The sequence below is a fragment of the Nelusetta ayraudi genome, unplaced genomic scaffold, assembly GCF_046127955.1.
Source record: "Nelusetta ayraudi isolate G7.1 ecotype Tasmania unplaced genomic scaffold, CSIRO-AGI_Nayr_v1 ptg000002l, whole genome shotgun sequence".
NCBI lineage: Eukaryota > Metazoa > Chordata > Actinopteri > Tetraodontiformes > Monacanthidae > Nelusetta > Nelusetta ayraudi.
Window position 1 is genome coordinate 12,492,838 of NW_027466052.1, and position 26,761 is coordinate 12,519,598.

General features: G+C 44.9%; 3 protein-coding genes across 8 annotated transcripts in view; 1 reads left to right on the top strand and 2 right to left on the bottom strand.

The window, feature by feature from the left end:
- The window catches only part of myo1ea (myosin IEa), a 39,556-nt gene extending 36,913 nt beyond the window's left edge, over positions 1-2,643 (top strand). For both annotated transcript variants that reach the window (XM_076024547.1, XM_076024557.1), the window contains one exon: positions 267-2,643. In XM_076024547.1, coding sequence (XP_075880662.1) covers positions 267-343 — 77 coding nt within the window. In that variant the 3' untranslated portion in view covers positions 344-2,643. The remainder of the gene's footprint in view (positions 1-266) is intronic.
- On the bottom strand, positions 1,419-4,357 carry LOC142887155 (EKC/KEOPS complex subunit TPRKB-like). Its single transcript, XM_076024571.1, has one exon. The coding sequence runs from the start codon at positions 3,841-3,843 to the stop codon at positions 3,313-3,315; it is 531 nt and encodes a 176-aa protein (XP_075880686.1). The 5' UTR covers positions 3,844-4,357; the 3' UTR covers positions 1,419-3,312.
- Positions 4,358-5,522: 1,165 nt separating this feature from the next.
- Positions 5,523-25,605, bottom strand: rnf111 (ring finger protein 111). 5 transcript variants are annotated; one of them, XM_076024595.1, is made up of 15 exons: positions 25,438-25,598; positions 21,749-22,667; positions 18,837-18,969; positions 15,796-15,950; positions 14,694-14,888; positions 14,084-14,472; positions 13,428-13,680; positions 12,650-13,013; positions 11,941-12,066; positions 11,715-11,826; positions 10,396-10,476; positions 9,599-9,694; positions 9,173-9,259; positions 8,127-8,230; positions 5,523-7,193 (listed from the first exon to the last, which is right to left on the bottom strand). In XM_076024595.1, exons 2-15 carry the CDS (start codon positions 22,608-22,610, stop codon positions 7,076-7,078), a joined length of 3,075 nt encoding a protein of 1,024 aa, XP_075880710.1. In that variant the 5' UTR covers positions 22,611-22,667; positions 25,438-25,598; the 3' UTR covers positions 5,523-7,075. The 5 variants fall into 5 exon arrangements, with proteins under 5 accessions (XP_075880710.1, XP_075880699.1, XP_075880720.1 ...); XM_076024584.1 differs by having other exon boundaries at positions 25,400-25,598; XM_076024605.1 differs by lacking the exon at positions 10,396-10,476 and having other exon boundaries at positions 25,400-25,603.
- Between the last annotated feature and the right edge of the window lie 1,156 nt (positions 25,606-26,761).

Below are 26,761 nucleotides of genomic sequence, written 5' to 3' on the forward strand. Positions count from 1 at the left end.
GAGTTGGCTAATTATTAATCTCTACCTGTTACTCACTCACTGCAAATCTTTATTTTCTTGTAAAAAAAAAAAAATGAGGCACCTTATCTTTCTTTTACTTGTATCCCAATGAAAAAAATGTTATAAAATTGTGGTTGTGAAAATCTTGTTCTTGTTGCTCTTCTTCTTCTTCTTCTTCTTCTTCTTCTTCTTCTTCTTCTTCTTCTCCTCCTTCTTCTGATGCCGTCTTGAAACGTGAGACTGATGTGTTTGTCCCCGTTGCTCAGATGCCTCTGGCTGGTGGACCGGACGACTGCGGGGAAAGCAGGGACTGTTCCCCAACAATTACGTGACCAAGATCTAAGAGGCGGGCAGCGGTGCACAGCACAAGGACGGGAGAGGATGAAGGGGAGGAGAGAGAAGGAGGGCCTGGCGGCCCTCTCTGAGGGACGGGACACACTGTGAGATCCCTCCTGGAGAGAATCTCCCACTACTGCATTCACCGCCAGTGAATGTAACACTCAGTTACACCGTCAGACCAAAAGACTACAAGGGTTGGATTCTGAGGCTCTGCTTTAAAGACTGTTGAAGACCACCGGGGTCTACTTTCATTCACAGTCTCTTTGATTCAAGAACAAACTATTTATTGTATTTAAAGCTTTTATTTTCCGTGTTCCCTTCACTGTCGTTTATAACTTGCAGAGGATCTGAAGTCAAAAGATTTTTGTGGCATTGGAATGAAGTCTGAATTTAATCGCTGGGGTCAGGCTGTGATTCCTCCTCCTCCTTCTCTTTCCTTCTTTACTCTTCACAAGTCTTTTTATTTCTTCAAGATGAAGGTTTGATTTCCCAGTTGCAGATGTGTCACAAGTGAAGTATAAGGAATATTTATTTTTAGTGCAAAACTCAGCGTTTACAGGTGGCGGAGCTTCACATGTGTTCTAATGGCTTAAATACCAAAGCAGCGGCAGTTTAGAGGGCTGAAGCAGCGGAGTGGTGACCTGGAAAACTAACTCTGCTGCCGTTTGTTCACACGATATTGGACAGAGTGTTGCTGTCTGTGGAGTATTAGCACTTTATTGGTACAGGTACTACCTTGGACACAGACTTATCACTTAATCACTCCACAGCCAGCAAGTCAGGTGAGTGAAGGACAGGTTGCCAACTTACTGAGGATGCTTTGTTTACATAGAATAATAAAAACAGGCATTTTTCAATTTTATTCTATATTTGTTTTTGTGTTCAGGAGGAGGCCTGTCGTTGGTTAGGATTGCATCTTTTTTGTTGTTTCTGAAAGATTTTAGTCTCTCAGAAACTTTTACTCTTCTCTACTCTGCTTCAACACTCACATGGCTGCTTCGGTGATCATTTTCACACATGGAGGGTTTGGGATTTTTGTTTGGTCGAGTTCAAAAGTTCTCCTCTAGGTGACAGATATGTTGTTGTTTTTTTAATTAATCTCTGACACTGCAATTAATTCTAGCACAACCTGTTCTGCACATCTTTTGCACTGTTCAAGCATCACACACACATTCCTCTTGCATGTCACATAACCACATTAAATCAGTGAGGACTGCTTTTGTTAGACCCTTTGCATCACCAATTACCGTTTGATCTTGGATGGTTGGATACATGCTGGTGCAATACAAACTGTATATTTGAATAAAGCATGTCATGTTACTGCTTATTTTATATCAGAACACAATTTCTAAAACATTATGTTTCCCCCCCTGTTCCTCATTTTAATCATTTAACTACCAATTATGTGATTTTGCCAAGGATATTTGTAGGATTGGTACAGAATTTTCCAAAATTGCAAAACCTCGAGTTACTACCCCTCTCTTTTTACTGTCAGATTAAAGATTTGTAGAAAACACTTGTTTATGTTATCTGGATTTCTGTCACCCAAAGTATTGGGCTAATTTATGCTGTTTAATCTGAAGTGTATTTCTTGTTCACTGAAAGTGCATCCAAAGTGGAACCTCTCTCATTATAAAGTACCTGTAAGCGCAATAACCTGGCCCACTATGAGGTGCACGGTGTTGTTAATACTAATGGATTTGATTTATTTAGTGCTTTCATAGCCACTCAAGGTGCTTTACATTGAACCCATTATTCATTAACACCCCATTCACACTGGTGATGGTAAATTATATGTATAGCTACAGCTGACCTGGTTCAAACTGATGGAAGTGTGGCTTCCAATCTGGTCCTCCAACATTCAATTTGGGTATTGTGTCTTGCCCAAGGCCACGTCGACTGAAACTGACTGGGATGGAGCAGGATTTGAACCGCCGACCTTTCAGTCAACCGCCAAGCCGCTCTACCTTCTGAGATACAATCGTTCAGTGACTCTCCTCACCTTCTGCAATGCACCAGTGATTTCACTACAGGGTCAAACTTAATGCATATCGTAAAGCTTATCAAAATTCCCCCACCGCTAATGAAATTGTGCAGTGGTGCAGGAATAATTTTCAATTTCCTGAGTTTCACTTTTTTTTTTGTTCAGCTTGACAATGTAACATTTATATATTCAACATTATAATAAGACCACATTCAATCTTCTGCAATTCATAATTTTTTGCTTTGATATTCCAATTTTGAGTTTTCTTTTCCCTTCCCCACCAATGGATACACTTTCCAATTAAAGCAACTTTGTCTTTATTCACAACATTGTTCTTCTTCATAACACATGAGTAAAAGCACCACACTCGTATTTCCACTCCCCTCACATAATTCAAAACAAGGAACATGATCACATGAAGCCATGAATCAGTAAAACTTTGCAACACACACATCCATCTCACTTTGCTTTGTCCTCAATCTAACACTTTGCGATTGAGTGTCAATTTTGTTTGAGCTTAATTTCTTCAAACGACATGCAGATTTTGTTCTTTCGTGACATGACAACAGAAGCATCAAGCTGAGAATTCAGCTCACACAACTCACATCTGACGCATATGATACAAAATGCCCAGCATGCAGCGGCTCAGTGAAGGTGGTTTGAACTGTGACGAGGCGCTCCATGGTATCACCGATGCTGTAGTAGGACAGGAGACCAGCGTTGCCCAGACAAAGGCAACAAGAAAAGATGTTCCACTCTAGCGCCACATTTTGCGCCATTTCAACTCGCCGTGTGCAATTTAGCCGTAACTTTTTGTTTTGTTTTGTTTTCAAAAAAAATAAAAAATAAAAAATAAAAAAAAATCACTGGTTGATTATTTCAGTAGGTATGAAAAGCACCAAAGGCTTTTGCACAAGTTGGTGATGGAGGGGAAAAAAACAACACAGCAGATCTACAGCTTATTTACAAAGGTCCTTGTCCTTCTGTATTTACATGACATCTTTGGCAGCCATTCTGCATACAACTGCATCCAGCACGTTTCCAGTCCTGTCCTCCTGCGGGGTGATCTTATACAGCTTTTTGATCTTCTCCAGGTCTGTCAACGAGGACAGATCTTCCACTGGAACCTGCCTTCCGTCTACCGTGGCTGTGATATCCGACACAAGCTGCATGCCATCCTCATCTTTGTGGACCAGCACCACCAGGACAGAGTCGTCGCCATCAGAAATCCCAAACCTTTTAAACGCCTCCGAGATGTTGTTAGTTGGTGAGAGGTTGAATATTATTTCTGAAAAAAGACTTCTTGTTTTCATTTTCCTGCTTTGCTGCAGGTTAATAGCTTTGTTGGCAGCTACGAGCACTTGAAAGGGGCTCACCACCATCGTTGCGTTTAGCAAGGCGCCGCTTATTTCCCCCGCCATAGCGTTCTGCCTCAGTTCCGCGGCGTTTTTCACATCCCGGAAAAGTAATTGCGTGACTTTGTGGTCGGGAAAAATGTCCAGTTGGTATGTGAAACACATGCTGACTGAATGCGGTGCGAAGCAACTCGGAAACGCAACGACACCGGTGCTACAAGTGAGTGTTGTCCGTTCAGATGGCAGAACCAAAACACGGTGGCATCAAATGAAAATGCAGTTCCTCCTTCGGGGGGAAAAATGTTGAGAATTTTTTTTTTTTTTTAATCATTTAGGTGTGCACTTTACATAAAGTTCAAGATTACATTGTTTTCAGGAAACAGAAATTATACGTCAAGATTGAATGACAATCAGCGTTTTCCGATCGAGAGTATTTCTCAGCCGGACCGCCAACTGTCCAACGCCTTTTCCGGTTTACCAGACATCATGAGCCATTTTCCCAGCGTGCAGTTCGGAATTACGTCAGCACCGGCGTCGTACAAAAAGAAAACAAAAAAGTGCCGATTATGCCGATGGCGACGTGCATGTTCAAATAAAGTTTGGAAGAAAAAAAAAAGAAAAGAAAAAAAAGACGGCGTAATTCCGTCTCATGTCGGAATATCTTTCGGAGCTTTTGCCCCCCCCCTCCCCATATTCCTGGTTAGTGTGATCAAAAATCGATACCTTTAGTCTGAGTAGGTGTGAGAAACAGCTGCACGTCGCCCCTGATGTCTGCGTGGCCGGAAGCTGCCGGGAGAAGCATTTGTTCCCCCCGACCCTGATCCTCATTAACTAATAATGATGTGATTTTATGAAGGATATTTGTAGGAGTGGTACAGAATTTTTCCAAAACGGCAAAACCTCCTCAAATTACGCCTCCCTTTTTACTGTCAGATTAAAGATTTGTAGAAAACGCTTGTGTATGTCCTCTGCATTTGTCTCGCAAAGCATTGGGCCAATTTATGGCGTTTAATTTGAAGCGTATTTCTTGTTGACTGAAAGTACATCCGTAACCTCTTTCATTATGAAGTACTTCAAAGTACCTGTAAGCACAATAACCCGGGCCAGTGTGAGGTGCTCAGTGTTGTTAATAAAAATGGATTTGGTTTATTTAGCGCTTTTATGGCCACTCAAAGCGCTTTTACATTGAACCCATTATTCATTAACGCCACATTCGCACTGGTGTGTAGCCACAGCTGCACATTGGTTCAGACTGTCCAATCTGCTTCCAACGTGTGTTGCCCAAGTACACTACGGTAAAGACTGACTGGGATGGAATGGGATTTGAACCGCCAACCTTTCGGCCGTCGGACAACCCGCTTCACCTCCTGAGCAACAGTCGTTCAGTAACTCTTCACCTTCTGTCAATGCCCCAGTGGTTTCACTACAGGGTCAAACAAACTTAATGCACATCAGAGAGCTTACCAAAATTCCCCCACTGGTAATAAAATTGTGTAGTGGTGCAGGAACAACTTTCAATTGCCTCACATGTCCACCAGGGGGAGTGATATTCCAGGGTGTAGAACAGGCATGGGCAAGATTTTGTTGTAATTTTTTGTTCATTTTCAATAAATTAAAGCACATGTTTTCTATATATACCATGATACATTTTTCCACCTATTAGGTGGGTCGCCAAAACATTCCATCCACCTGCTCCTGCCCCAGCCCCCTCTGGCAAATTTTAAAACCATTGTGGCCCCACCAGTTGAACAGTTTACCCACCCCTGGTGTAGAAATTCACTCCAGAACATTAGCAGGTGTTATTATCAGAGGAGGCCAGGACCAAATTAAGACAAGACACAACCTCAAGAGTTATCCAAGTTTATTAATATTTTTTTTTAAAACTAATATAAATCCCACAGAATATGATCCTGGCGCCTTTTAAGTAAATGGATGCATGGATACCTGCTTTAAGTACTGCATTTCAACACTCCTTTCAAAATATCTTTTTTTTCTAATTACTTTTTTTTTTTTTTTAAATATTCATCAGAGTGGAAATACATGGCCTCAGTGCACTGTCTTATTCACAACTACTCTTCTAGCCTTTTCTCTCTTGTGCAAGTCTATGCGGGTGAGTTAGTCGACAGTTATTAGTGTTTTTCTTTCAGTGGCAGGCAGAAAAAAAAACTGCAGCCGCCCAACTACAGAGAGACAAAAGGAGGGAGGGAGGGAAGGGAACACAGGGGCCTGAAGTGTGAGGACAAACTAGAAGTATTTATCTCAAATCGGAGCTGTGTACTTCCCTCTGAGTGTGTGAAACACACACGCACGCACGCACACACACAGGAAATGAAAAGTCAACGCCGCTGCCGCTATCACAACAAACCCAGGTTGCAGGGTTGTGAAATATCTGACACACATGTGGACCTGAGATCACCTTACAGACACCCAGATTTAACCGTCACCGGCCTGCAGGCGGGAAGGAAACCCCACCAAAATAAAAGCTTCACAGCAGATCCCTAACAATCGTTCAGGTTAGGAGGAACAGTCTGGAGAGGTGAGGATGTGACATTCTTTTTCTGCTTCTCTAAAGTACATCGGTCAAGGAAGATGATGATGATGGTGGTGGTGGTGGTGGTGGTGGTGGGAGGGGCGGGGAGTGTGATCATATTAAAGCATGTGCATATTCTGGGACTGATGTGAACACCAGAGTTTTTTTATTTTCCACTCTAGAAATACTGGGTGTGCCCTAATACAGCAGCTGACCTGTTAACATGTTTCCCTAGTCAGGAATGTTTTGATTTACTTAAAAAACATCTTCACTAACAATCCACATCTTCTAAACATAAACTATTGGATACAATGATCGGTAAAATGAATCCTGCAATGTTTGTTTTGTTTTTTGTTTTTTTAAACCGGAGGCTGACATTCTATTCTAGTAAAGCAAGGCATTGGGTTTTACAGAAAAATGCATCTTTACTAGCGCAGCGAACCTCACCTGCAAAAGTTGTTGGGCCGCGTCGCGCCCGTGTAACATGTGCAAAGAAATGCATTGCAAGGAGACATGCAGAGAAAACAGAACAAATATGACACTTGAGGAAACAATCAAAAGCTACATAAAAGCTTCATAAATACAATAAAACCTTGAACCCTTAATGGAGACTCTGTCGCTGTTGTATTAATATGTGGTAGCTGGCACTCTAGGCTCAATGCTTTTTCTGTCAGGTGTTTTGTTTTCGGTTTTTCATTTTCTCGTAGCAGAACTGCGCAGGTAACTCATGCCATCTTTGGTTGACTGCAGCACTGAAGAGAAACTCAAAATGATCTCAGATTAAACCTTTCGACAACAAAAGGGGGGAGGGGCGGGCGTGGTAGGTGGGTGGGTGGGTGGGTGGGGGTGGGGAAACGACAAACGGCATCAACTCTCGGCAGACAGCTGCGCTTCAATGTCCACCCTGCAGATGGGGCACTTCTTATTGGTGAGGAGCCACTGGTCCACACACAGCTGATGGAAGAGGTGCATACAAGGTAGGCGCCTGGCCAGGAAACACAGGGGAGGACAATGAGACGTTAGGAATTTCATTTTCATTTAAATTTCCCAACATGCACAACACTGTGAGGTTTTTCTATCTTGTTTTCTTTGTCATTGACTGACGTGTTGAGGAGAGAATGGCGGCCCTGCCTTTGACACACTGACCGGTCTGGTGCACATCTCACACAACCGTGGCTTCCAGTCCAGGGAGCGCTTATGGCATTCTGCCCAGTCTAAATAGCCACTAGTTACATCCTATGTCAGGAGTGTCATTCTTCCAATTAATCAGGAAATGAAGCGTCACTTCAACAAATAAACACTTTAGTTTTATTAAACTGAGTTTATCCTTGCAGGTAAAAAATAAAAATCTAAAGGAAAATGATTCATTTTACTCTGTAACTGTTATCTCCACAAGGAGAACTGGCTTATACATATACATATATTATAAATATATATGTATAAATATACATTGAGGTATTCAATTTATATGTGAAAATATAAATCAAAACAAGATTATTATTATTAATAATAATAATAATAATAATGAAGAAAGAAAAGTTCAAACGACTCAAAGCTTACTGAAAAAAAAAAAAAAAAAAGCTTCAAACTGCTTTGACATCAAAATTTCATTACTGTTTTTTCAAACCGACAGAGGGCAGAAAAATGCTTTGGAGGTGGGTGTCGGGGGTTGGGGGAAAAAAAAAAAAAAAAAAAAAACATGAGCGAGTGCCAAAAATGCAGTTTCATGAGGCTGGTAATTTTAAGGGACTCTGGGGTCTTGTTGATTACTATACCTTTGGGTTTTTAGGGATAAAAACATACCTCAAGAGACATAATAAAAAAACACAGCCACACCTGCCATCCTAGATCTGCTCTCTGTAGTGTAATCGCACGCTGAAAAGTGTGAGCGGCAAACACCCACGGGGGCAGCCATTACCTGACATCCTCCCCCTCCTCCAGTATCGACAGACAGATGGTGCATTTCTCCTCCGTGTCTTCGTCGGCAACCTCGTCCTCGTCCTGCTTGCCGTGCAGCTTCCTCTGTTTGAGCAGAACAGTGCCGGCGTGAGACTGGTGCGTGGCGGCGGCGGAGGCGGCGCTCGCCAAAGACGCCTCCGTCACACTTTAATCCATCATTCTCTGTCACAGCACTTATCCAACTGCTCAGCTTACTTTTGCTTACACATCTACAGTAATGCTGCCTATTACGGAAGAGGAGTAGGGCCACAAGAAGAGAAAAAAATTAAGATAGCATTTTTTTTTTCCAAGTTTCCAATTAGAGAATAAAGTTGAAATTTCAAGATTAAAGCTGGCGTAAAAAAGACGAAATTTCTGAGAATACAATAGAAAATTTTGCAATTAATGTCATGGTGAAGTCTCGAGAATAAAGTGGAAAGGCTCTGCAGGCAAGTCTAGTGGAGTACTTCCTTTTCGCCAGTTTCTTGATTACTGTGGGTGAACCTTGTGGTATGCACCTGTTTTCGACAGTTTACTTTTCACTGTGGGTACCTGGGTTAATCCACCATCCATCCAGTCTACACTTTATTTGCATCGACTTTATTCATGAAATTTCTATTTTACTCACGCAATTTTGTCTTTTTTTAACGTCAACTTTATTCACGAAATTTAAACTTTATTCACGAAATTTAAACTTTATTCACGAAATTTCATGTTAAAACTCAAAATGAAAAAAATCGCCTTCCAGTAATATTTTTTCCTCTCCTAGTGGCCCTAATCCTCTTTCGTAGCCTAACAGACAAGGTAGCAGGGTTCGAAAACATTACGTTGCTTTGGGGACAGAGAGAAAATTGATCATCTAAGTGGTGAAAACAAGAGTTATTTAGCCATTTACCCAAAAACAAATCACAGTTATCCAAAGCAAGTCATTCTTAGAGCCGAATTCCCCCCTGAGACAACACTAGCAGCTACTGTACACGTGAGCAGAGACATGATTCCAAATTGATTTGTTTCATTATTTCTCACCGATTCTGGGGATGCGTGCATATTTTTCCCAATAGATGCCCAAGCTTCAGGGGTTAACTGTGGGTCAATGTCTCTCTCCAACACCTTCTGTATTGGGTGGCAGGGTATTAAGATTGCTGGTTTAGATACATTCGCAAACCTCTACGGAACCCCTTTCCCCTCCCCCTCCCCCACCAGCCAGCTGCAAACTCACACACTACGGGTATTTTTTTTTTTTTGTTGGCTATATACCGGCAAAACACGAAGACATGTGAAAATGAGCCTTGGAAGACCGGCTGCAGCTCTGTTCCCGGGACTAACTGCAGCAGACACCCACAACTACCTGACAGCATCCACAACATCTGGCCGTATTATGTACAGAAGCGAACACACACACGCAGCACACACACAGCACACAAACGCGCGCACGTGTTTCCATTCCCTCACCTTCTTGTACTTGTGCGGGTAAGTGCACCTCTCTATGGTTCCCTGAGAGGCTCCTCGGTTCACAGTCCCCAGTCTTTCCTCTAAATGCAGCAGGTCCTGGAATGACAAAACGGTGAGAGACAAATTTGATGAGCAATCGACACAAACCAACACAGCTGAGCTTGCCACAAACACGACTGTCAGTTGGAACAAAAAAAAAAAAAAAAAAAGCTGGAAAGTGTTAAAATGAGCAAAAGTCCACATATGAAGAAGGAGTTTAAAAAGCTTTAAAATGTCCCGAATTGTTCAAGATTCTACCAAAAAAAAAAAAAAGGATCAATAAACTCCTCAGAAAGAATTTCATCCTTTACCTCTATTGATTTGGTCTACACCTTTTGTGCCGGAAGCCTTTTGTGATGTCACAAAGAGCACTGACACCTCTCCCAGGTTATTGCGGGCACCTTGTTTTATCTCCTTCCAAATATGTGGATTGAACACTACAACAAAACACTCACTTTTACAGGAGGCTGTAAATTTGGGAATAAATTGTGAGGCTGCTACAGTGAAGTCTCGGATTGAAACTAAAAGATCTGAGCATGGTGTAGGACCTCTAAATTAAAAAAGCATACTCTCATTGTCATTAAAATAAGATATTTTAATAGAAACTCACCAATGCCCTTGAAGTAATTTATTTAGGGTTGTAGCACTAAATTTATGTGCGCTTTATTGCTGTTCATGTCTGATTTATGGCTGTTTCTTTATGTTGGCTCCTCGTTAGGTTCCTTGCAAAGCCTGCTCTTAATTAGAACAGTTCTCACCTCATAGGTTCTTCCAAAGCCAGTCATTCTAGATGAGATGTACCGAATGTGTGGGTAGGTCACTTCAGATATGCCAGTGTGCTGTGTGACAGAAGAAAACAATTGTTTGTTTTTCTTTAATCATGCACTTGTGTTCTTTTTCTTTTGATGCATTATTTGATTTTATTCAACATGTTTTATTTGTTTCTTTATTCACTCTTCTCAGTCCAACTTTTTTTTTTTTTTTTTTAAATGGAAGCACTTAACCAATACTGGCTTGAAGACGGGCCACTCGTTTTGAAATTAAAGCCAACTATTCTTCCTCTTAAAAAAAGCATTAGTGTTAAAAATATTCCAAGTAAAAACCAACGGGACCAGTTGATTGTAGTAGCTCAGAACTATTACTTCACCATCTCACACCAGGGCTCCAGAATGCCCCAATGGTCGCATTTTAACCCCAAAATTTGTGGCGGCAAGTACATTTTTTTTTTTTTACATCTACTTGCACACGTGTGACCAGCTTTACTAAAAATATTTTTGTTGCTGACAAACCTTTGATTTATTTACAGATCAGAAGTTTGTGAATTTAAAGCAATACAGTTTCTACTTTTTATTATTTGTTTATTGATAAGTATTTATCAGTAACACTGTAAAAATAAGAGGGATTGTGAACATTGGCTTTGCAAGTCCATTTTAAACTGCCCCCCTCGATGTTCTGCTTGTGCCCCTAAAAGTTTAAACTTAGTCTGGAGCCCTGCACATCGTCCTCTTGCTGATCATACTTAATTATTTTATGCAAAACTCCTGAAATCAAATATTGCCATTTCTAATCTTTTTGCATCACTGATAAGAATCTGAGAAGCTGTCAGAGGGGCTGTTGACTGTGAAGGAACGAATTTACAGAGAATCACTTGCATATTCTTTGGTAGGTGCGGTGAGAGTAATGAACGTGCTCATCACACTTGGAGGAAAAACGAGCAGATATCTTTTTTTTTTTTACCCCTCTTTGCTATAAATGAGATGTGACTGTGCGAGGTGAACAATGTTTGGGGCTCAGAGGGAGAAAATGAGCAGAAACATTTCAGCCCTGCTCACTCAGTATCTATCTCTCTATCTCGAGGGCTGTAGATTTGTCGAGTGTGCACACGAAATGCTTAATGACGCCTCTGTTAATTGCTGATCCATTATTCATGAGTTTCACCAAACCATGCCTGAAATAACCAGTGTTGTAAACAGCATTGATCTTGAAGCCAGACTTTGAATAAAAGACCCCCCCCCCTCTCCACTCTTCTACGTCCCCACCCCCCGGTATTTATGCTAATGTATGCCGGTGTACTCACCATGAAGGGGATGGGGAAGTGGTGCAGTCTGGGGGCTGGATGATAATGATGCAGGTGGGAGTGCAGGTGCCCTGACGGAGGGTAGGGGGCCACGGTCTCGATTCCGAGCTCCCTGTTGATGAAGGCGAGAAGGAAAGAGAAGGAGAGGTGTGTGACCGTCGTGCGAGAGAACCTGACGCATCCGTCAGTGTGTGCGGAGCAGGAAGCTGCGGAGAAGGATACCGACCATGCAGTTCTCTGCTCGGGCTGCCGGGGGTGGGAAGACATGGTCTGCGGCACGTGGATGTGGTGGCCGTGGCCGTAGTTGGGGTGCATTCTGTGGGGGTGCGGAGGGGGGCGCTCGTGCGCTCGTCTGCAGGAGTCGAGAAGTAAATTAGATTTTTGTTTTGCTGCTGTGTATTGTTTTGTTTTTTATTAATCATACTTTATAACAATACATCTAAACATACATCATTCAATAAGTGGTCTGAACAAGGAGAGAACATTGAAATATCGTAAAAAGTAAGGAGAGAAAAAAAACAAAAGACAAAAAAAGGGATGATAAATTATATAAGATGATAATGATTAAGAAGTAAAAAGAAATCAACAAATTAATGGCAAGTGAAAATAGGTGCATCCTTGAATCTGTTAGCGAGTATTTCTTATGGCTGGTTCATTCACTTTGGAAACTTCCAAGCCAGGATTTCCACTCTGTATTCATAAATTAATTGTTAATCCTACAGTATACGTAACGAGTATATGTAACAAATACAGTGCATTGAAATGTTGTTATTTGGCGGCAAACAGTGTAAGGATAGCATGCAGAAGACAAGGGAGTGGAAAACTATATGCTATGAAATGCAAAATACCAAAAATGTATACAAGAGAAAAAAAATGTTAATGAAGTGGGAGAAGAAACTAAAGAGACTGGAGGACGACAGAGCAGCTGAACTCACGTGGGGTGCTGCATCATCCTGCGCCTCTGCACCTCCATCCTCTGCAGCATCTCATGCTGATGCAGCCGCTGCACCGAGGCCCCGAGCGCCGGTATGTGGTGCGGCAGGCTCTGGTGGTCGGCGGGCAGGTGCTGCGCCAACGGGGCGCTGGTGCTGGAGAGGTGGTGGCCGGACAGCGAGGGCGGAGGGGCAGGGGGCACGGCGTGGCCGGAGGGGTGCGACGAGAGCGGCGGGTGGAAGGTGACGGCGTGGGGGATGACGTAGTTGCCTTGCGCGGGCGCCTGCGGCGTGAGCTGGGGGTTCCCGTGGGAGTGAGGGCAGGCGGAGGAGGACTGGTGGTGCAGCGAGCGAGCCAGCGGGCCGTCTGGGGGGGGGGGGGGAGGAAGGCAGAGGTGAATGATTGGAAATGCAGTCCGAGCAACTGTCTGAGCAACCTTCGCACTGGCAAACTACTGCACTCTACTCGGTCAAGGTGTGACCATCAGGTAGTGGTGGTGACTTGGCCAAGTAAAGTTGAAAATTTGATATCAACACACTGTATATCAGGGGTGTCGAACTCAAATACACAGTTGGGGGCCAACTTTGATATTTATTGAAAAAAATCTTCCTCCGAATGAACACATTTGTCTTTCACTCATAAGCGCAATCACAAAAACATTAAAAGAAACAGAATTGTTTTTCCACCGTTCGCTCCCTTCCACCAAAAATATCAAAACGTGCAAATCCATAACACGTCGCTATTTTGGGTTCTCGCCCTGCACACTGACGCGGCACTCACAGGAAGGATGCATGTAGTGTCTGCAGGGCTGCGGCTGCGACTGCGGCTGAGGCTGCGCCACCATGGAGGAGCTGAACGAGTCGACGGCGGCGGGCTGGCTGGGCCCCGGCGTGGCCTGAGAAACGAACGCCGGGGGCCGCGAGGTGGAGCCCGGGCAGCAGGGGTCGAAGGCGGACGTGCTGCCATGGAAACTGGCCCCGCTGCCTCCGCTACTCCGGACGCCGCTGCTGCTCAAGTCCACGGGCAGAGTTTGCTGTGCGGACAGAAGAAGCAGGAGAAACCCATAAGTGAGCCCAACTGCAGGGCTGTGACGTTAGTGAGCAACTCCTCACCTTTTTTTTTTTTGTAGTTTGATAAAAAAAAAAAATACATGCATGTAAAAAATATATATAAAGAGTTGCAACAAAATCTGTGTCTTTGAAACCCCATCGTATTGAACTCCTCAATGAAACACGGCTATTTTATGATTTACTTCTTCAAGTTCGGCGGGCCGGACTAAAAAGCTTAGCTTAAAAGCCCCCGGGCCGTAGTTTGCGCATGCCTGAACTGGCATCACCAAAACAACTCCTCAGCCCGTCACGCTGCAGCGGACCCACGGCCGCACCAGCGGCACCAGCACAAAGACAAGCGGCATAACTTCCAACACAATGGCGCACCTGGTCGTGATAATGGCCTGTATTGCTGCTGCTACTATTGTTGCCGCCACCGCCGCTGCTGACCACAGCACAGGGGGCGGGCAGGGCGCCGGGCTGCTCCGTGGGGCAGCTCGCCTCCTGGAAGGGGAGGGTCCCGGGGGGCTGCGGCGCCGGGTGATGGACGTGGTGGACAAAGTGGTGGGCGTTGGCGTGGGCGTGGCCGTGCTGCGAGCCCACGGCCTGCTGGGAGGACGACGCCTGCAGGCAGCTGGGGTGCGAGTGGCTCAAGGGCAGGTGACCGGGGGACGGCCCTCCGCACGGGGAGTGCTGCTGGCAGCAGGAGGGCAGGCGGGGCAGGGCGGCGCCGGCGGTCTCTCCGGATGTGCTGGACAGAGCAGGTCTGCTGTCATCTGGGCGCAGGAGGAAAGAAATCACAGCAGATTGGGGTTTTAGTGGAAATTGTAGAGGTGCCCGTTGAGCGCACGCCATGGATGTATTATAAGGACTGGATCCCGACGATAGGATTTCCCCCAGTGGCCACTCGAGGTACTGCAGCAAAAAAATCCCATAGGGCCCAAAAAGCATTTTTCCCATAGAACCGCAACAGGAAAATACGTCAGACGGCTCTTACCCTCTGTAGCCGTGCGAGCCGAAGCGCCTGGCCGCTGCGAGTGCAGACTTTCAGGTGCAGAGCCCGCGCAGCTCGTGGAAGGACCCGGGACGTCGTTGAGCTCTGAGGTAGAGGCATGGTAGGATGATGACGCCGAGGACGACCTGACGGTCTGAGGGTGAACGCTGCCGGAAGTTGTTGGCACGACTGAGAGATCTGCAGGAGGGCGGAAAAGAAATATTAAAAAAAAAGAGAAACTTGAATTAAATGGGGGTGTTTTCTCAGAGATGAGCGGCTGCCGGGGGCGGGGGGGGTCTCGCTGTGCTCCGCTATTAATCAAACAGCACCAGAGTGCCAGAGTCGACTGTAGTGCGAGGGTGCCGCGCAGGCTTGGCAGACCTTATTAGCATCTGTGTGTATGAGTGTGTGTGTGTGTGTGTGTACGCCTGCTCCATTTGCTTTTCATATTTCCAAATTGATTTAGCCTTGTTCTCCAAAGAAATGCAAATACGGAGACACTCGGCGCTCGTTCATTTTATTAGTGCCACTAGTGAAGGTGAAGGCGAGAGAACATCCCAGCCAGAAAAGCACACACACGTGCACATGTGACACCACATCAACATAAGCAATAGCTATATTCTGAGGATTAGTTATGAGCATTAATTAACATGGCGTACCTGTCGGCAGTATTGCAACAACAAAAAGAACATGGATGTACTTGGTTAATTTTATGATTTTAAATGATTTTTATGATATCACAGCTCATTAAAAAAATAGGGTTTATAGAGGGAAGAGAATACAAGGATGAGCACCACAGTTGGAATTTGCTGATAAGAGCAAATGGCGACGTCATCTCCTGCTGAACATGAGAACAAGGGGCGCAGGTGAAACGCTCTGCACAGCAAGTGACTCAGTAATCCTTGGATTGCAGTATGCTTTTCAACCACTAGGTGCTTACAAAATCACATTTGGCCTTGAACGGCGCAACTTGCTAAAAAACGAGCACACTCATTTCAAATCAAAGCAAGTAAGTGAGAAACAACCCCGGAGAAGCGGAGCTAAAAAGAGGCAGACAGAGAGCCGAGAAGGTTTGGGAGCTGTGTGGACTAGATGCAGTGCTCACCATCTTCATCCACAGTGAGGTCGACCACCTCCCCGGCGCTCTGACGCAGCGGTTGGATGACTGTGGACAGCCTGTGACGTCCACGCGGCTCCTGGAGACGATTCTGGGAACAGCTACTGGCCCAAAGTCTGCCGATGCCTCCGACCGAGTGCGACCTGCGGACACAGCAAGCGGCCGAGACGAAACATTCCGTCATGACAACCAGTTCAAAGTGGAGCGTCAACAGAAAACTCTTGGCCAAAGGACGGACGTCTTTCATTTCAGCTCTGATGCAAATGAAAACGCAGTGAATTAAAGATGGTGGGCTTAGATGTGTGATTGTTTTATTTGAAGTTCTCTTCCAGGTCATTACTGTAAACCGACAGATTAGTGTGAAGTTTCAGTCTGACTGGGAGGCTTTCCAGTTACAACATGAACGGAAACGCATACCGAGTCCAAGAATACCAACAAATGATCTGATTGACAACAGGATCAAAGTGAATTTCAAGCTTTCAGGATTTTTTTTTTTCTTCTGAGGAATTATTTTCATTCACTGCCTGCATCTTAACCTCCAGCCGCTGTACTGCTTGTTGTATTAACACTGCCTGTGCCTCTTCAGCCAGCCTTCAGTCTGCCCCCCCACCTCCACTCCCCCCTTTGCTTTTTAATTTTCTCTCTCAAAGGCTCTTGTCGCTCTAACCTCTTGTTCCCTGAGACTGGAGTGAAAGGCTGGGGAATAACTGCATTGCCCCCACAGTGCTATAAAAGCCGGGCGACCGAGGGGGAGGGGAGGGAGGGAGGGAGGGAGGGAGGGAGAGGCACAAGGGACGCGAGACTCGCGAGTGTGCGGGAGTGCCGTAAAGCCGGATACCATGGAGCTTTGTGGCTGGGGGATTTCACTGCTGCTCCCTGTGAGGGGGGGGCGGGGGGTTGAAAATGCACACCGGTGGAGGGGGAAGGAAAAACAACAAGGCAAGAAGGCAGCGGCGAGGCAACGGGGCTGCCCGTTGATATCATGGTGACACGACATCGACAACAACATTAATAATCGAGCGGCACAATTTCTGCTTGATATTCTTCTTTTGTTTGCACTTTCTTCCATTTATAACCTGTAATGTAACGAGCCAGGGTCAATAAAAAAGCTTTGAATTGGTTTTACGCTTAATATTTAACCTTTACTGCTTGCTTGAGGAAGCTTAATGGTGGAAATCCACCGCACATCCTTCTTTGCCTGTTCCAAACATAGAGGAAAGAAATATTTTACTTTTAACAACTGTTTGAAATAAAAAGGACCAATGGAAAATTTAATTGGGGGGACGGGGATAATGGAAAATAAAGTGCCTTTTTACCCTTCTGCCCTCTATAACTCTTCCCCGCTGTGTGACAGATAGCGCTCTGGACATTTTTTCCTGAACTCAATGGCAAATAGTGCACTAATGGTTTAGGAAACCTTGCTTATCCGTCTGCCTCTGCACAATTTGACTGTGTTTTGCACATCTGTTTTGGAACTTTGCTGTATATAGAAGGATTTGAGTATTTTGCAACTACTGTATTTATTTTATTTTTTGTACTGTTTTTTCAGTGCTGCAACAGTGTAGTTTCAATGAAGGATCAATAAAGTACATCCACCTCTCCATCCCTTTGACACATTTCCAAATGTTCTTATTATTATAATTTGCTGTTGCAGAGTTCACAGGCTGCCATATACAAAATGTTGTTTCTTTAATACGTTTGTACTACTATGAAGCAGTTCAGCTCTTATTACACTGAAGGGTGTGAGGGTGAGCGGGGGAACGTTGCCCTTTCTGCTGTTTGTGATAAGACGGATTCCCATTAGCTTAGGCCATCTTCATCCCATTTAAATTTCCTCTGAGACCGATGTACAATGCAAGTGGAACGGAGGAGGAATCTTATTAACGCTGCAGAAAAAAAAAAAAGGGGAAAAAAAAGAAGCTAAAGTTGTGCTGTTTTGCACGTGTGCAAAAATTCCCCAAAAAGTGCAGGCAGGAGTGGTTAGTGTTGGTGCGCGGTGGGATGCACTGGGATCTGCTTGGCCAGAACCTTCATCTCTTGATGGACCCCAGGGGGCCGAGCCCCAAACCGCTGGGGAGAGCGCAGGCGCTAATTAAGTTGACCCGGGATTGTTTGGTAAATATCTGTTTACCGCCGTGGCCTCCCGGGGTGACGGAGGAAAACAGCGCGCTGTCAACAGGAACACTGAGGGGAACGGGCGTCTGGGCGAAGCCGAAGCTGCTCCGGGAAAAAAAAAAAAGGGTACTGTGAGCCACAAAGCCGCAGACCGGGAGGAGCGAGCGTGTGCAGCAATGCTGCGTGTGGATTACAGCGCCGCTCTGCTCTGCATGGGTTAAAGGCAGCGGCATCGTAACTGTACGGCAGTGCGTGAAAATGTAAAGCATCGTTGTACTGAGCGGAAACAAGCGAATATATAGGAATAAATATAGCACAAATCCAGCCTCTCACACCACCGTGCCAGGCTTTCAGAATATATATGCTTGAAACGTACAGAATCATAATGGTAGGGAGGACAAAAGCAATCAAAGCAGAATGGAAATGTGATTCAAGGGACTGTCGTACCACAAAATGATTGAGAAAAGAAAAAAAGTCCATTACACATAATGATTTGCATGCATTTGTTTCATATTTCTACACGGTGGTACCCCCTCTACATGCTGCTGAGAAGCAGAGGAGCTAATTATGTTGTTGAAATAAAACGAAGATTAAAAAAAAGAGAGAGAATGTGTCACCCGCAAAATGAGAATCTCTACATAATGCACAAGCAAATTAAAGAACAGGATGGGAATTTGTTCCTGGAATTTGAAACGTGTCAAATTCCAAGAGATCCAACAGAGCCTGCGATCCGTCCAGTACCTGTGCTCTTGAAGCTGGCTATGAGGAAACATTGGCAAAGTCAAGTTTGCATAATACAGAACCTTGAACAGTGATGGTGTGAACTGGGCATGCTGCTTACGCCGTCTTCTTCCACCCAGTCAAAGTGCAATGAAGTCGCACGCAACGTGTGTGAAAAGCCGTCGGTTGCCCACCTGAAGCCGTCTCCGACCGTGACGATCTCCACCTCGCTGTCCGTGGACGTGACGTTGATCTCCTCGCTGGCAGGGACAGGGGGCGCTGGAGCAGGGGTCGACTCGATCACCACCACATCCTCATCCAGGGCACCTGGGCACAGCGGTTTGCACGGCTTAGTATAGCGCCCAAAACCAGCACGCGGGCTGACACGCGTTGTTTCGACGCCGAGGATGGAAGCCCCCCATCTTTGATCAGGTAGACTAGACACAGAAGCAGGCAGGACTGAATGGCAAACCAAACCCCCCCCCCCCCCCCCCCCCCCCCCCCCCCCCCCGGTGGTTTGGTGAAGACAACTATCGTTAGTGTCTCGGACTAGCTTGAATTAGAAGCCTTACATACGGCAGAAAACCTGATAATCATTGACTTCAATTCAAATCATAAATACTATTAACAGCCTTTGATTAACACATTTGTTATTTCACACATCTAATGAAAAATTAGCCCAGTGTGTTGTAAACGTTTTGCAATTAAACCGACCAGGACCATTTAACAAAGACACTTTCTTCCTGGATGGGTTCAATCGCCTTCAAACAAATTTAGTCAAAAAAGCTCTGTGCACATTAGCTTGAGTGGCCTCCCGAAGAGATGATTGCATCTGGAACATTACAGATTTAGTTGTGCTTACAGTCTCGTGCCTGCTGCTGCTGCTAATCATCCGTCGCAATTTCAAGGTGTGACAGCGGTTGACTCATTTCCACACGCAAGTTTATTTTGAAATCATTTTTGGCCTTGTACGGAGTGCACAGTGGCAGCCATCACTGTGATAATCGACGGTGGAAGAAGTCAGTCTGGCTACTTTTGATCAGTCCCTTCACGCTGGCTGACTGTTGTCAATGATGTATTTCGTGGCTTTCTATTTGTGATTCCAACACCTGAAGACGCTTCAAATCTAATATGGCCACGTTTTTTTTTTTTAATCTCTTGTAATACTTAAAAATATCTCAGCCCACACACGTCTTTAAGAATGCCGTGTGACTCCGCTGCACATCATGAGACCTATATAAGTGCTGCAGTATTTCCACGGCAGTTTAGTGAAACATGGCCGGAAGAAATAATGAGGGAGTTTTCCTGAAACAGTCACTCCTTCACCAGGTCAACTATCTGCTCGTAGCGTTCATCTGTGTGGAGGTCACTGGAACCGCAGCTAATGATTGTGCTTCTCGGAACCACATTAGCCACATGATCAAATGGATAAATGCTCAACGCAGCACATCAAAAACCACCTGTTTCATCCATTCCAGATATCGATATTAGCCAAATGCAGATGGTCGTATGAACGATATTTCATGGTTCCATATTGTGAGCTGTGCTTCTGAGTGCGCTGTTCGGAGCTTTTTCAAGTCAGTGACGTCCCCAGTGGGATTTGTTTCCCAGCAGCCTCCTGAGAACTGCTGCTTAGCACCCTCGGCTAGACGGGGTGCCTAACACTCCGGTGGAGCCCGCTCGTGGCTGCACAAACAACAGAACCTTTCTTGCCACTGGAAACAGTGTGCTCAGTGACTGATGCTACTTCCATTTACCACCAGCCCTCCAACTCTTAATCATACGGGAGCGTTGGCACTGCCAATATATTCATAGCTGTATTCTTCTAAAAAAAACAAAACAAAAAAAAAACAACTAACATTGATGAATTTAAACTTGTATTTAATCAGCAAACGTGACTGGTGACTTGCAGCTAAATGAGCTGTTTATGTTTTGCGAGAGGTGCAACTGTGTGCCATCAAACAGTTTCCAAGCCTTCCCGCACACACCTGCTCCAACTTGGGGCCTTCAGGAAGCCGCTTTCATCACTTGCCCCTGCTGTAAACAAAAGGCCTGGGTTCCCCCTGAGACCTGTTGTTTCTATGCAGTGCTGCGAGCGGCAGCCACAGAGTTTGCTCCCACCTGCCTCCCACCACAGAGCGCACAGCTAACTTTCTGTTCTCTCGTGGGGCCGTAGCATCTAAAGCATTGCCGGGGCTAAATGGCTACAGGAGCAGAAACGATATTCCAAGGTTTACAGGTTCCAGTTAAAAATGCGGGGCTCTTTATTCAACCTGAAAACGCAAGGTTACTAAAATAGGTACACTTTAAGAGTGCAAGTTTGCTTTTTAAAAACAAAACAAAAAAAAAAAAACAGGTGCAGAGCTTCAGTTTCCATTCTATTCTTCAGGGTGAGGGGATCTGAAAACCCGAGGAGAGCAGCTTTAAGGGCTGCCAGAGCCTGTTCAAAGACAAAAGCAAAAAAAAAAACCCTACCAGGAATCTAGATTAACAATTTATAGAGGGGGAAAAATCACATCAAAACTAATATGGCCATTTAATGTTATTATTTCTGTCTGTTCTCTTTTGCTGTTTCTGAATGGCAAATATGAGCCATATTTTGATGATTGATTTCCGTGCATGCCAGTCAACACTGTCGGTTCACACTTGTAGTGAGTCCATGCTGGATGTACTGAACAACATGAGCATATCCGTTCTGAAACCCTACCTACCTACTTCTATTTATGAACACATTTCAGCTAAGACGCTACTTTATAGGATTGATTCTTGTAAACTTTCGGTTAGGTATTTATTTAGCAACAACCAAAGACAAAATATGAACTCATGATGCAAATCTGAGGGTCACATTACTTGCCAGTAAGATTACCTGGTGTGAAATGATTCTGGAACTGCTGACCTGAACCAGCATTACCCCACAGTTTATCAGCGAAACACAACAATGCGAACAGCACACAATGTCTGATTCTCGTTGCTTCTCCCGGCCCCTGTGGCCCACAAGAGTTGTGAGTGTATATAGTTTTGATGGAGAAAGAAATGAACAACCTTAGACGATGCAGAGACCACGAGCGAACAGCGGACAGGACCGGCGCTGCGGTTTGCTAATTACCTGTGGCAGCCGCAGCGCTGTTGGGCTGACTGCTGGTGCTGCTGACATCCACGTACAGCTCGTCTTCTGCCTCGGTGGAAGAGGAGGGGGACGAGTCGCTGCTCAGCTCGTCACTGGAACTGCTGGTGCTGTGGAGGAGAGCGTACTTCCGGCTAGCGATCACCTCGCGTTTCTTCCGCTGCAGCAGCAGCCGCTCCTTCTGCTTCTGAGTCCGCGGGGCCCCTCCGGGGGCCGTTTTCACAAAGCGCTTCCTGTGCAGCGGCCGCCGGCTGCTCAGGCACGGCCTTTTCAGCAGCACCGGCTCGGTGCCCGAGCGCACCCACTTGCGACTCGCGCGAGTTCGACCCAGGACCGAGCGCAGGCCGACCGCCGCTGTTCCGGCGTTGGTCAGCGCGGGGGCCTTGTGCTGGCCCCCCGTTGCTCCGGCTTCCTTGTCCTCCTCTGAGCTCAGAGTGTCCGAGTCCCCGAATCGCAGGCTCGAGGACGGGGAGGAAGCGCAGTCACTGAAAGAGGACTCGCGGTTGCGCTCGTCCTCGCTCGGGTGCTGTAGCAGCTGCACCCTGGGACGCTGAGGGGCCAGCGAGCTCTCGCTGATGTGGTCCTCCTTCAGCGAGCAGTCCGACGGCCCCGCCTGCTGACCTTTCCTTTTCCTGCGACACGAGAGGCTTCGCTCGGAGTCTCTGTGAGTTCCCGTGTCCCTCAGGGGCAGGTGCCTGGGCTCGCACAGCGTCTCAAAATCGCTGCCCACCTTCCCGATCACCTCCATGTTGTTGGGGTAGCCCTCCATGGGCTCTGGATTGACCAGCGGCTCCTTCAGATTCTCCTGTCTGCTGGGGGCCTCAGACGGCACCTCACTCTTCATGGTGGCGGGTCGGTCCTCAAAGGGCAAACAAGAGCATCTGCAGTGGTTCCTAGGCGTCTATGGGGGACATGAAGGGAAAAACTGGGTGAGAGAGAAGCTGGCGGGGGTGGGGGAGAGAGACCATCGGACAGCTCCACAGGCTAAAGAGAAATAGGAGCAAGCACAAGGACATGGCTGGTTCACCGTTTGGTTGTGTGTCAAATATTACGACGACATAAGAACTGCAAGTGAACACTTTTTACTGATAAAAGACAATTTAACATTAGAATTTCTTCTTTTAATGAAAGCCATTTCCAAGGGAGCAACAAGTCTAGATAGACAGACAGCTGTATTTTCATTAGAAGGACGTGTGTGGAAAGACTGCACTGAAATTACATTTCGTTGCATCTGGTTCAAAGGAGGCAGGTAAAAAGTGTCAAACATAAAAGTGCTTTGTTTCAAGCATGAAAGTATTTGTCCACCGATATGTTAAATAGGGAAACTAATGAAATATAGGCCTAAGGAGCCCCATTTGTGTCTTCATAAAAGGGAGTGTTAAATGTGGTTCTGGCGCCTGTTGGGTGGGACATATTGCAACTGCACAGCTCAGAGCCCGCAGATTAAAGACAGGCATCGGGTTTCTTTGTTGATTCTGAAAAAAGAAATACATAAATAAAAGCATGCCAAAACAAAACCCAGCCAGTGAGTGTGTTGTCGTGACTTTGGGGACAGTTCCCTCTATACTTGCCCGGACCTGTCACTACCCCTCAAGAACCCACAGATATTTTGTGGCGGTAGAATTTTCAGCAGCAGCGCACGATCTCCCAGAACGCTGAATTCCAGCGCTGCCAAACTGACAGACGCTTGGTAAACACAACAAAACGTCTGTTTGCAAATGCGCACGGCAGCTTCCTGCATATTTTCACAGTCCACATGGCTCAGTGCGCCGTCCGCCAGCACACACCGGTTTTAGAGTTGAGAGGTGACAATGGAGAAGAGCTGGCCTCTCCGTGGTTTCAATCACTGATAAACTATTGCACAGTAAAAAAAAAAAAAACACAACAACATTGTGCACTGAAATAAAAACACATAAGAGGAAGTCTTTATCCCCTCATGTAACAAATCATGAAAATGGACTTGTTTACCACTGCCAAATAAAGTTATTCTATTGCATTCCTATTAACATGCCACTGTATAAATAGCATGCTATTAGATTCACTTACACAACTAAAATGACCATTGGCAATAGCCAATTACGCCCTTAAAATGCATACGCATCTACATGAAACCACAAGGCAGTGATCACATTTTAGAACTAATTCATAACATGATGTGCATACACTGGCACTGGTTTTCCTCACTCTCTCCTTACTATTGCCTATAGTGTTCCAAAATAATGAAAATATGTTGCGTTCTAGCTGTGGCAAGATCCAGCAGAACAGTTTCAATATATGCTTTAAATTTTTTTTTTTATTTTTTTTTTAAGATTCAGGACAAGCTGCACAGTGCGTTAGTCGTCTTCATCAAGGCAGGCGCGCAAAGTGGGCACAGAGTTGATGAAGCACAGCTCTGGACTGGTTCATATGGTGAATATCATTACGCTCACTTTCTGTCTATAATGCGCCGTTTCAATAAACCGACACACATCAGCGGTACTGTGCATACATACCACTATGAAAGCACGAAACTGCACTGAATAATGCAGGGGTTCATGTTGTTCCGAGGTGTTGGAAGCCACAAGAAATTCTATATGGACGTGCAAAAGCCACCGCGTACGGTCGATTCCTTCTTCATTCTCCACTTCTGACGCGATCAGACGCCCGCAGAGTCCAACAGATACCCACACAGAAAGGTGCGCGATGACGAGCGTGATTTCAGGGGGCCTCAAAGATCAAGACTCCGAGAAGGAAATGTACTGAGAGAATCGGGGCTCGATCATACAAACATCGCAGGAATAGCACCGCACGACATCACCGAGATGGGTTTTAGTGGGACAGGACGAACCAAATGGCAGCTGATTGGAGCAGAAATGGAACGGGGGAGTCGCAACCTCTGAAGCAAACGGTCAGTATGACTTGAGAAAGGACTGCAAACGACACACCACGTACATTATATTCAGGCAAATGATTACTAATCTCTGTCCACACAAGCAAATTCGAAACTACATGGATCACCGCATCCTGACAGAGTGAGCGGAGGCTAGGGCAACATTTCTACGGGGCTTCACAGTTAAGATTTAAATCCGACCAGTGCCCCACAAACCGAGCTAAACTGACAGGGCCGACGGACTGACGTTAATACAAAGGCAAATATGCGCCGAAATGGAAACCCTACCAACTTTACGTCGGCATCACTCCGGTGACAATCGAGGGGAAAACACCCCGAGTGGACAGCTAGCCACCTAGCCTGACAACATAGCCCCAACAGAAGACAACAAAGACAGGACGTACCAGGGTCTAAGTCCCTTTTTTAAGTTCCGCAATGTGTCACCGTCCGTTTGGTAAAATGTGAAGTTAAATCCCGGGGGAGAAAATACTGTCACGCGGCGGAGACGAAAAAAACATCTAAACGCTTACCCCAACTACAAACGGACAGGCCTCTACGTAGACATCCCGATCCGAGGCAGGAATTGTGAAAGTGACAACACAGTTACGAGCTGAACCGACAAGCAGAAACCAAGGGCCCCGGAATGCTACAAGCTAAGCTAACATCAACGCTAGTCCCACTTCACTGAGCGAATACACGGTTATACTGTGACATTTCGACTCGCAAGCATATCTACTAAAATCTTCAGGGGTAGAGAAACCAACCTGTGATTTTTAGGTGTGATAAAAGGGAAAATTCTCACTATTAGCCCTCGACGAAGTTCCCATTTCTGCCTTCCGAGGCATCCACTCTTGTTTACCCAGCAGGTCGTCTGTACACTGGCTACGACTACAGAAGTGTAGATTCATTCAAAGCCGCACGGGGGCGTCAGTCTCCAGCCAGCCTGCGTTTCCTTTACGACACTTTGCGACATCTTGTGTCATCTTTTGGGCTTTTTTTTTTTTTTTTTTTTTTTTTTTTTTTTTTTTAACAGTACTGCGTTTTGGTTTTGTTTTTTTATTTACCTTAGTTTTTGCCATGTATTCACAATATAAGTGTTACTGAACAACTGGTCATTCTTTGGTTGATCAAAGACAGATATATGATATGAATGGACATTCTGTACTTAGAACGCACTTAGAAATAAGTGTGAGAAGATAAAACTTATGATTTGCATTAATGTGGCTTTATATTCGATGGATTATATTTTCTTTTGAAGGACATCAAGTGCATATTAAAACTGTTAACAGTCCTGTTCTATTTCTAACCCCAGTGGTGGACTCTCAAATAATATTGATGACCATTTGTTTCAGGTAAAACTAATTAAACATTAGCAACAAATAACAACAACAACAACAACAACAACAACAACAACAATAATCATAATCATAATAATAATAATAATAATAATAATAATAATAATAATAATAATAACAATTTAGCATATTCAATTTTTGATTTAAAGAAAAATGTTTCAATTATCATTACAAAATATAACAAGGAGTTTAACAGCAAGTAGTTTGGTTGTAGAACAAATGCTGCTTATGCTCAATTCTGTTGCATTCTGACTTTACACGCAGTCGTTCTTAAATACTACCACGCCCACTAGTGGTTAAAAATTGTGTATTGAAACGCTATAATCATGTGAAAAAATTAGTTTGGCAGGTAAGAGTACTGAGACCAACATATGAATGAAGAAAATGTCTAAATATAAGGAATTAGCCAACAGTATGTTAAAGCATTGTTTTCTTGGAAATAAAAATAGAAAAGGCAGAGCTATTTGAAGATTCTGCGACTTAATCAAAGCGCTGCTGTAGACTTTGGAAATGTGTTCTTGCGATCTGACGCACTCAAATCTATTGTCTTTAAACTGTGTAGGCATCAAGCAATTTTGGATTAGCATGGAATTAATGAGAAAATAATATACATTAAATGCCCTTTATTACACACAATTATAGTATATTTATGTGGGCCAGCTCATTGGAAAAGCATTCCAGCGATTTAATTGTCTCATATTCGGTGTTAGATTCGACGTTTTTGGTATATAAAATATAAATATATATTTTGAAAAAAAAATCTAATATATT

Coding starts and splice junctions, on each gene's coding strand:
- LOC142887155 (XM_076024571.1), bottom strand. CDS start 3,843: ATGTGTTTCACATACCAACTGGACATTTTTCCCGACCACAAAGTCACG.
- rnf111 (XM_076024595.1), bottom strand. CDS start 22,610: ATGAAGAGTGAGGTGCCGTCTGAGGCCCCCAGCAGACAGGAGAATCTG. Junction 9,260..9,598: donor ACCCGCACAAGTACAAGAAG/GTGAGGGAATGG, acceptor CACCCAATACAG/AAGGTGTTGGAGAGAGACAT. Junction 8,231..9,172: donor TGCACGCATCCCCAGAATCG/GTGAGAAATAAT, acceptor CTGCTCAAACAG/AGGAAGCTGCACGGCAAGCA.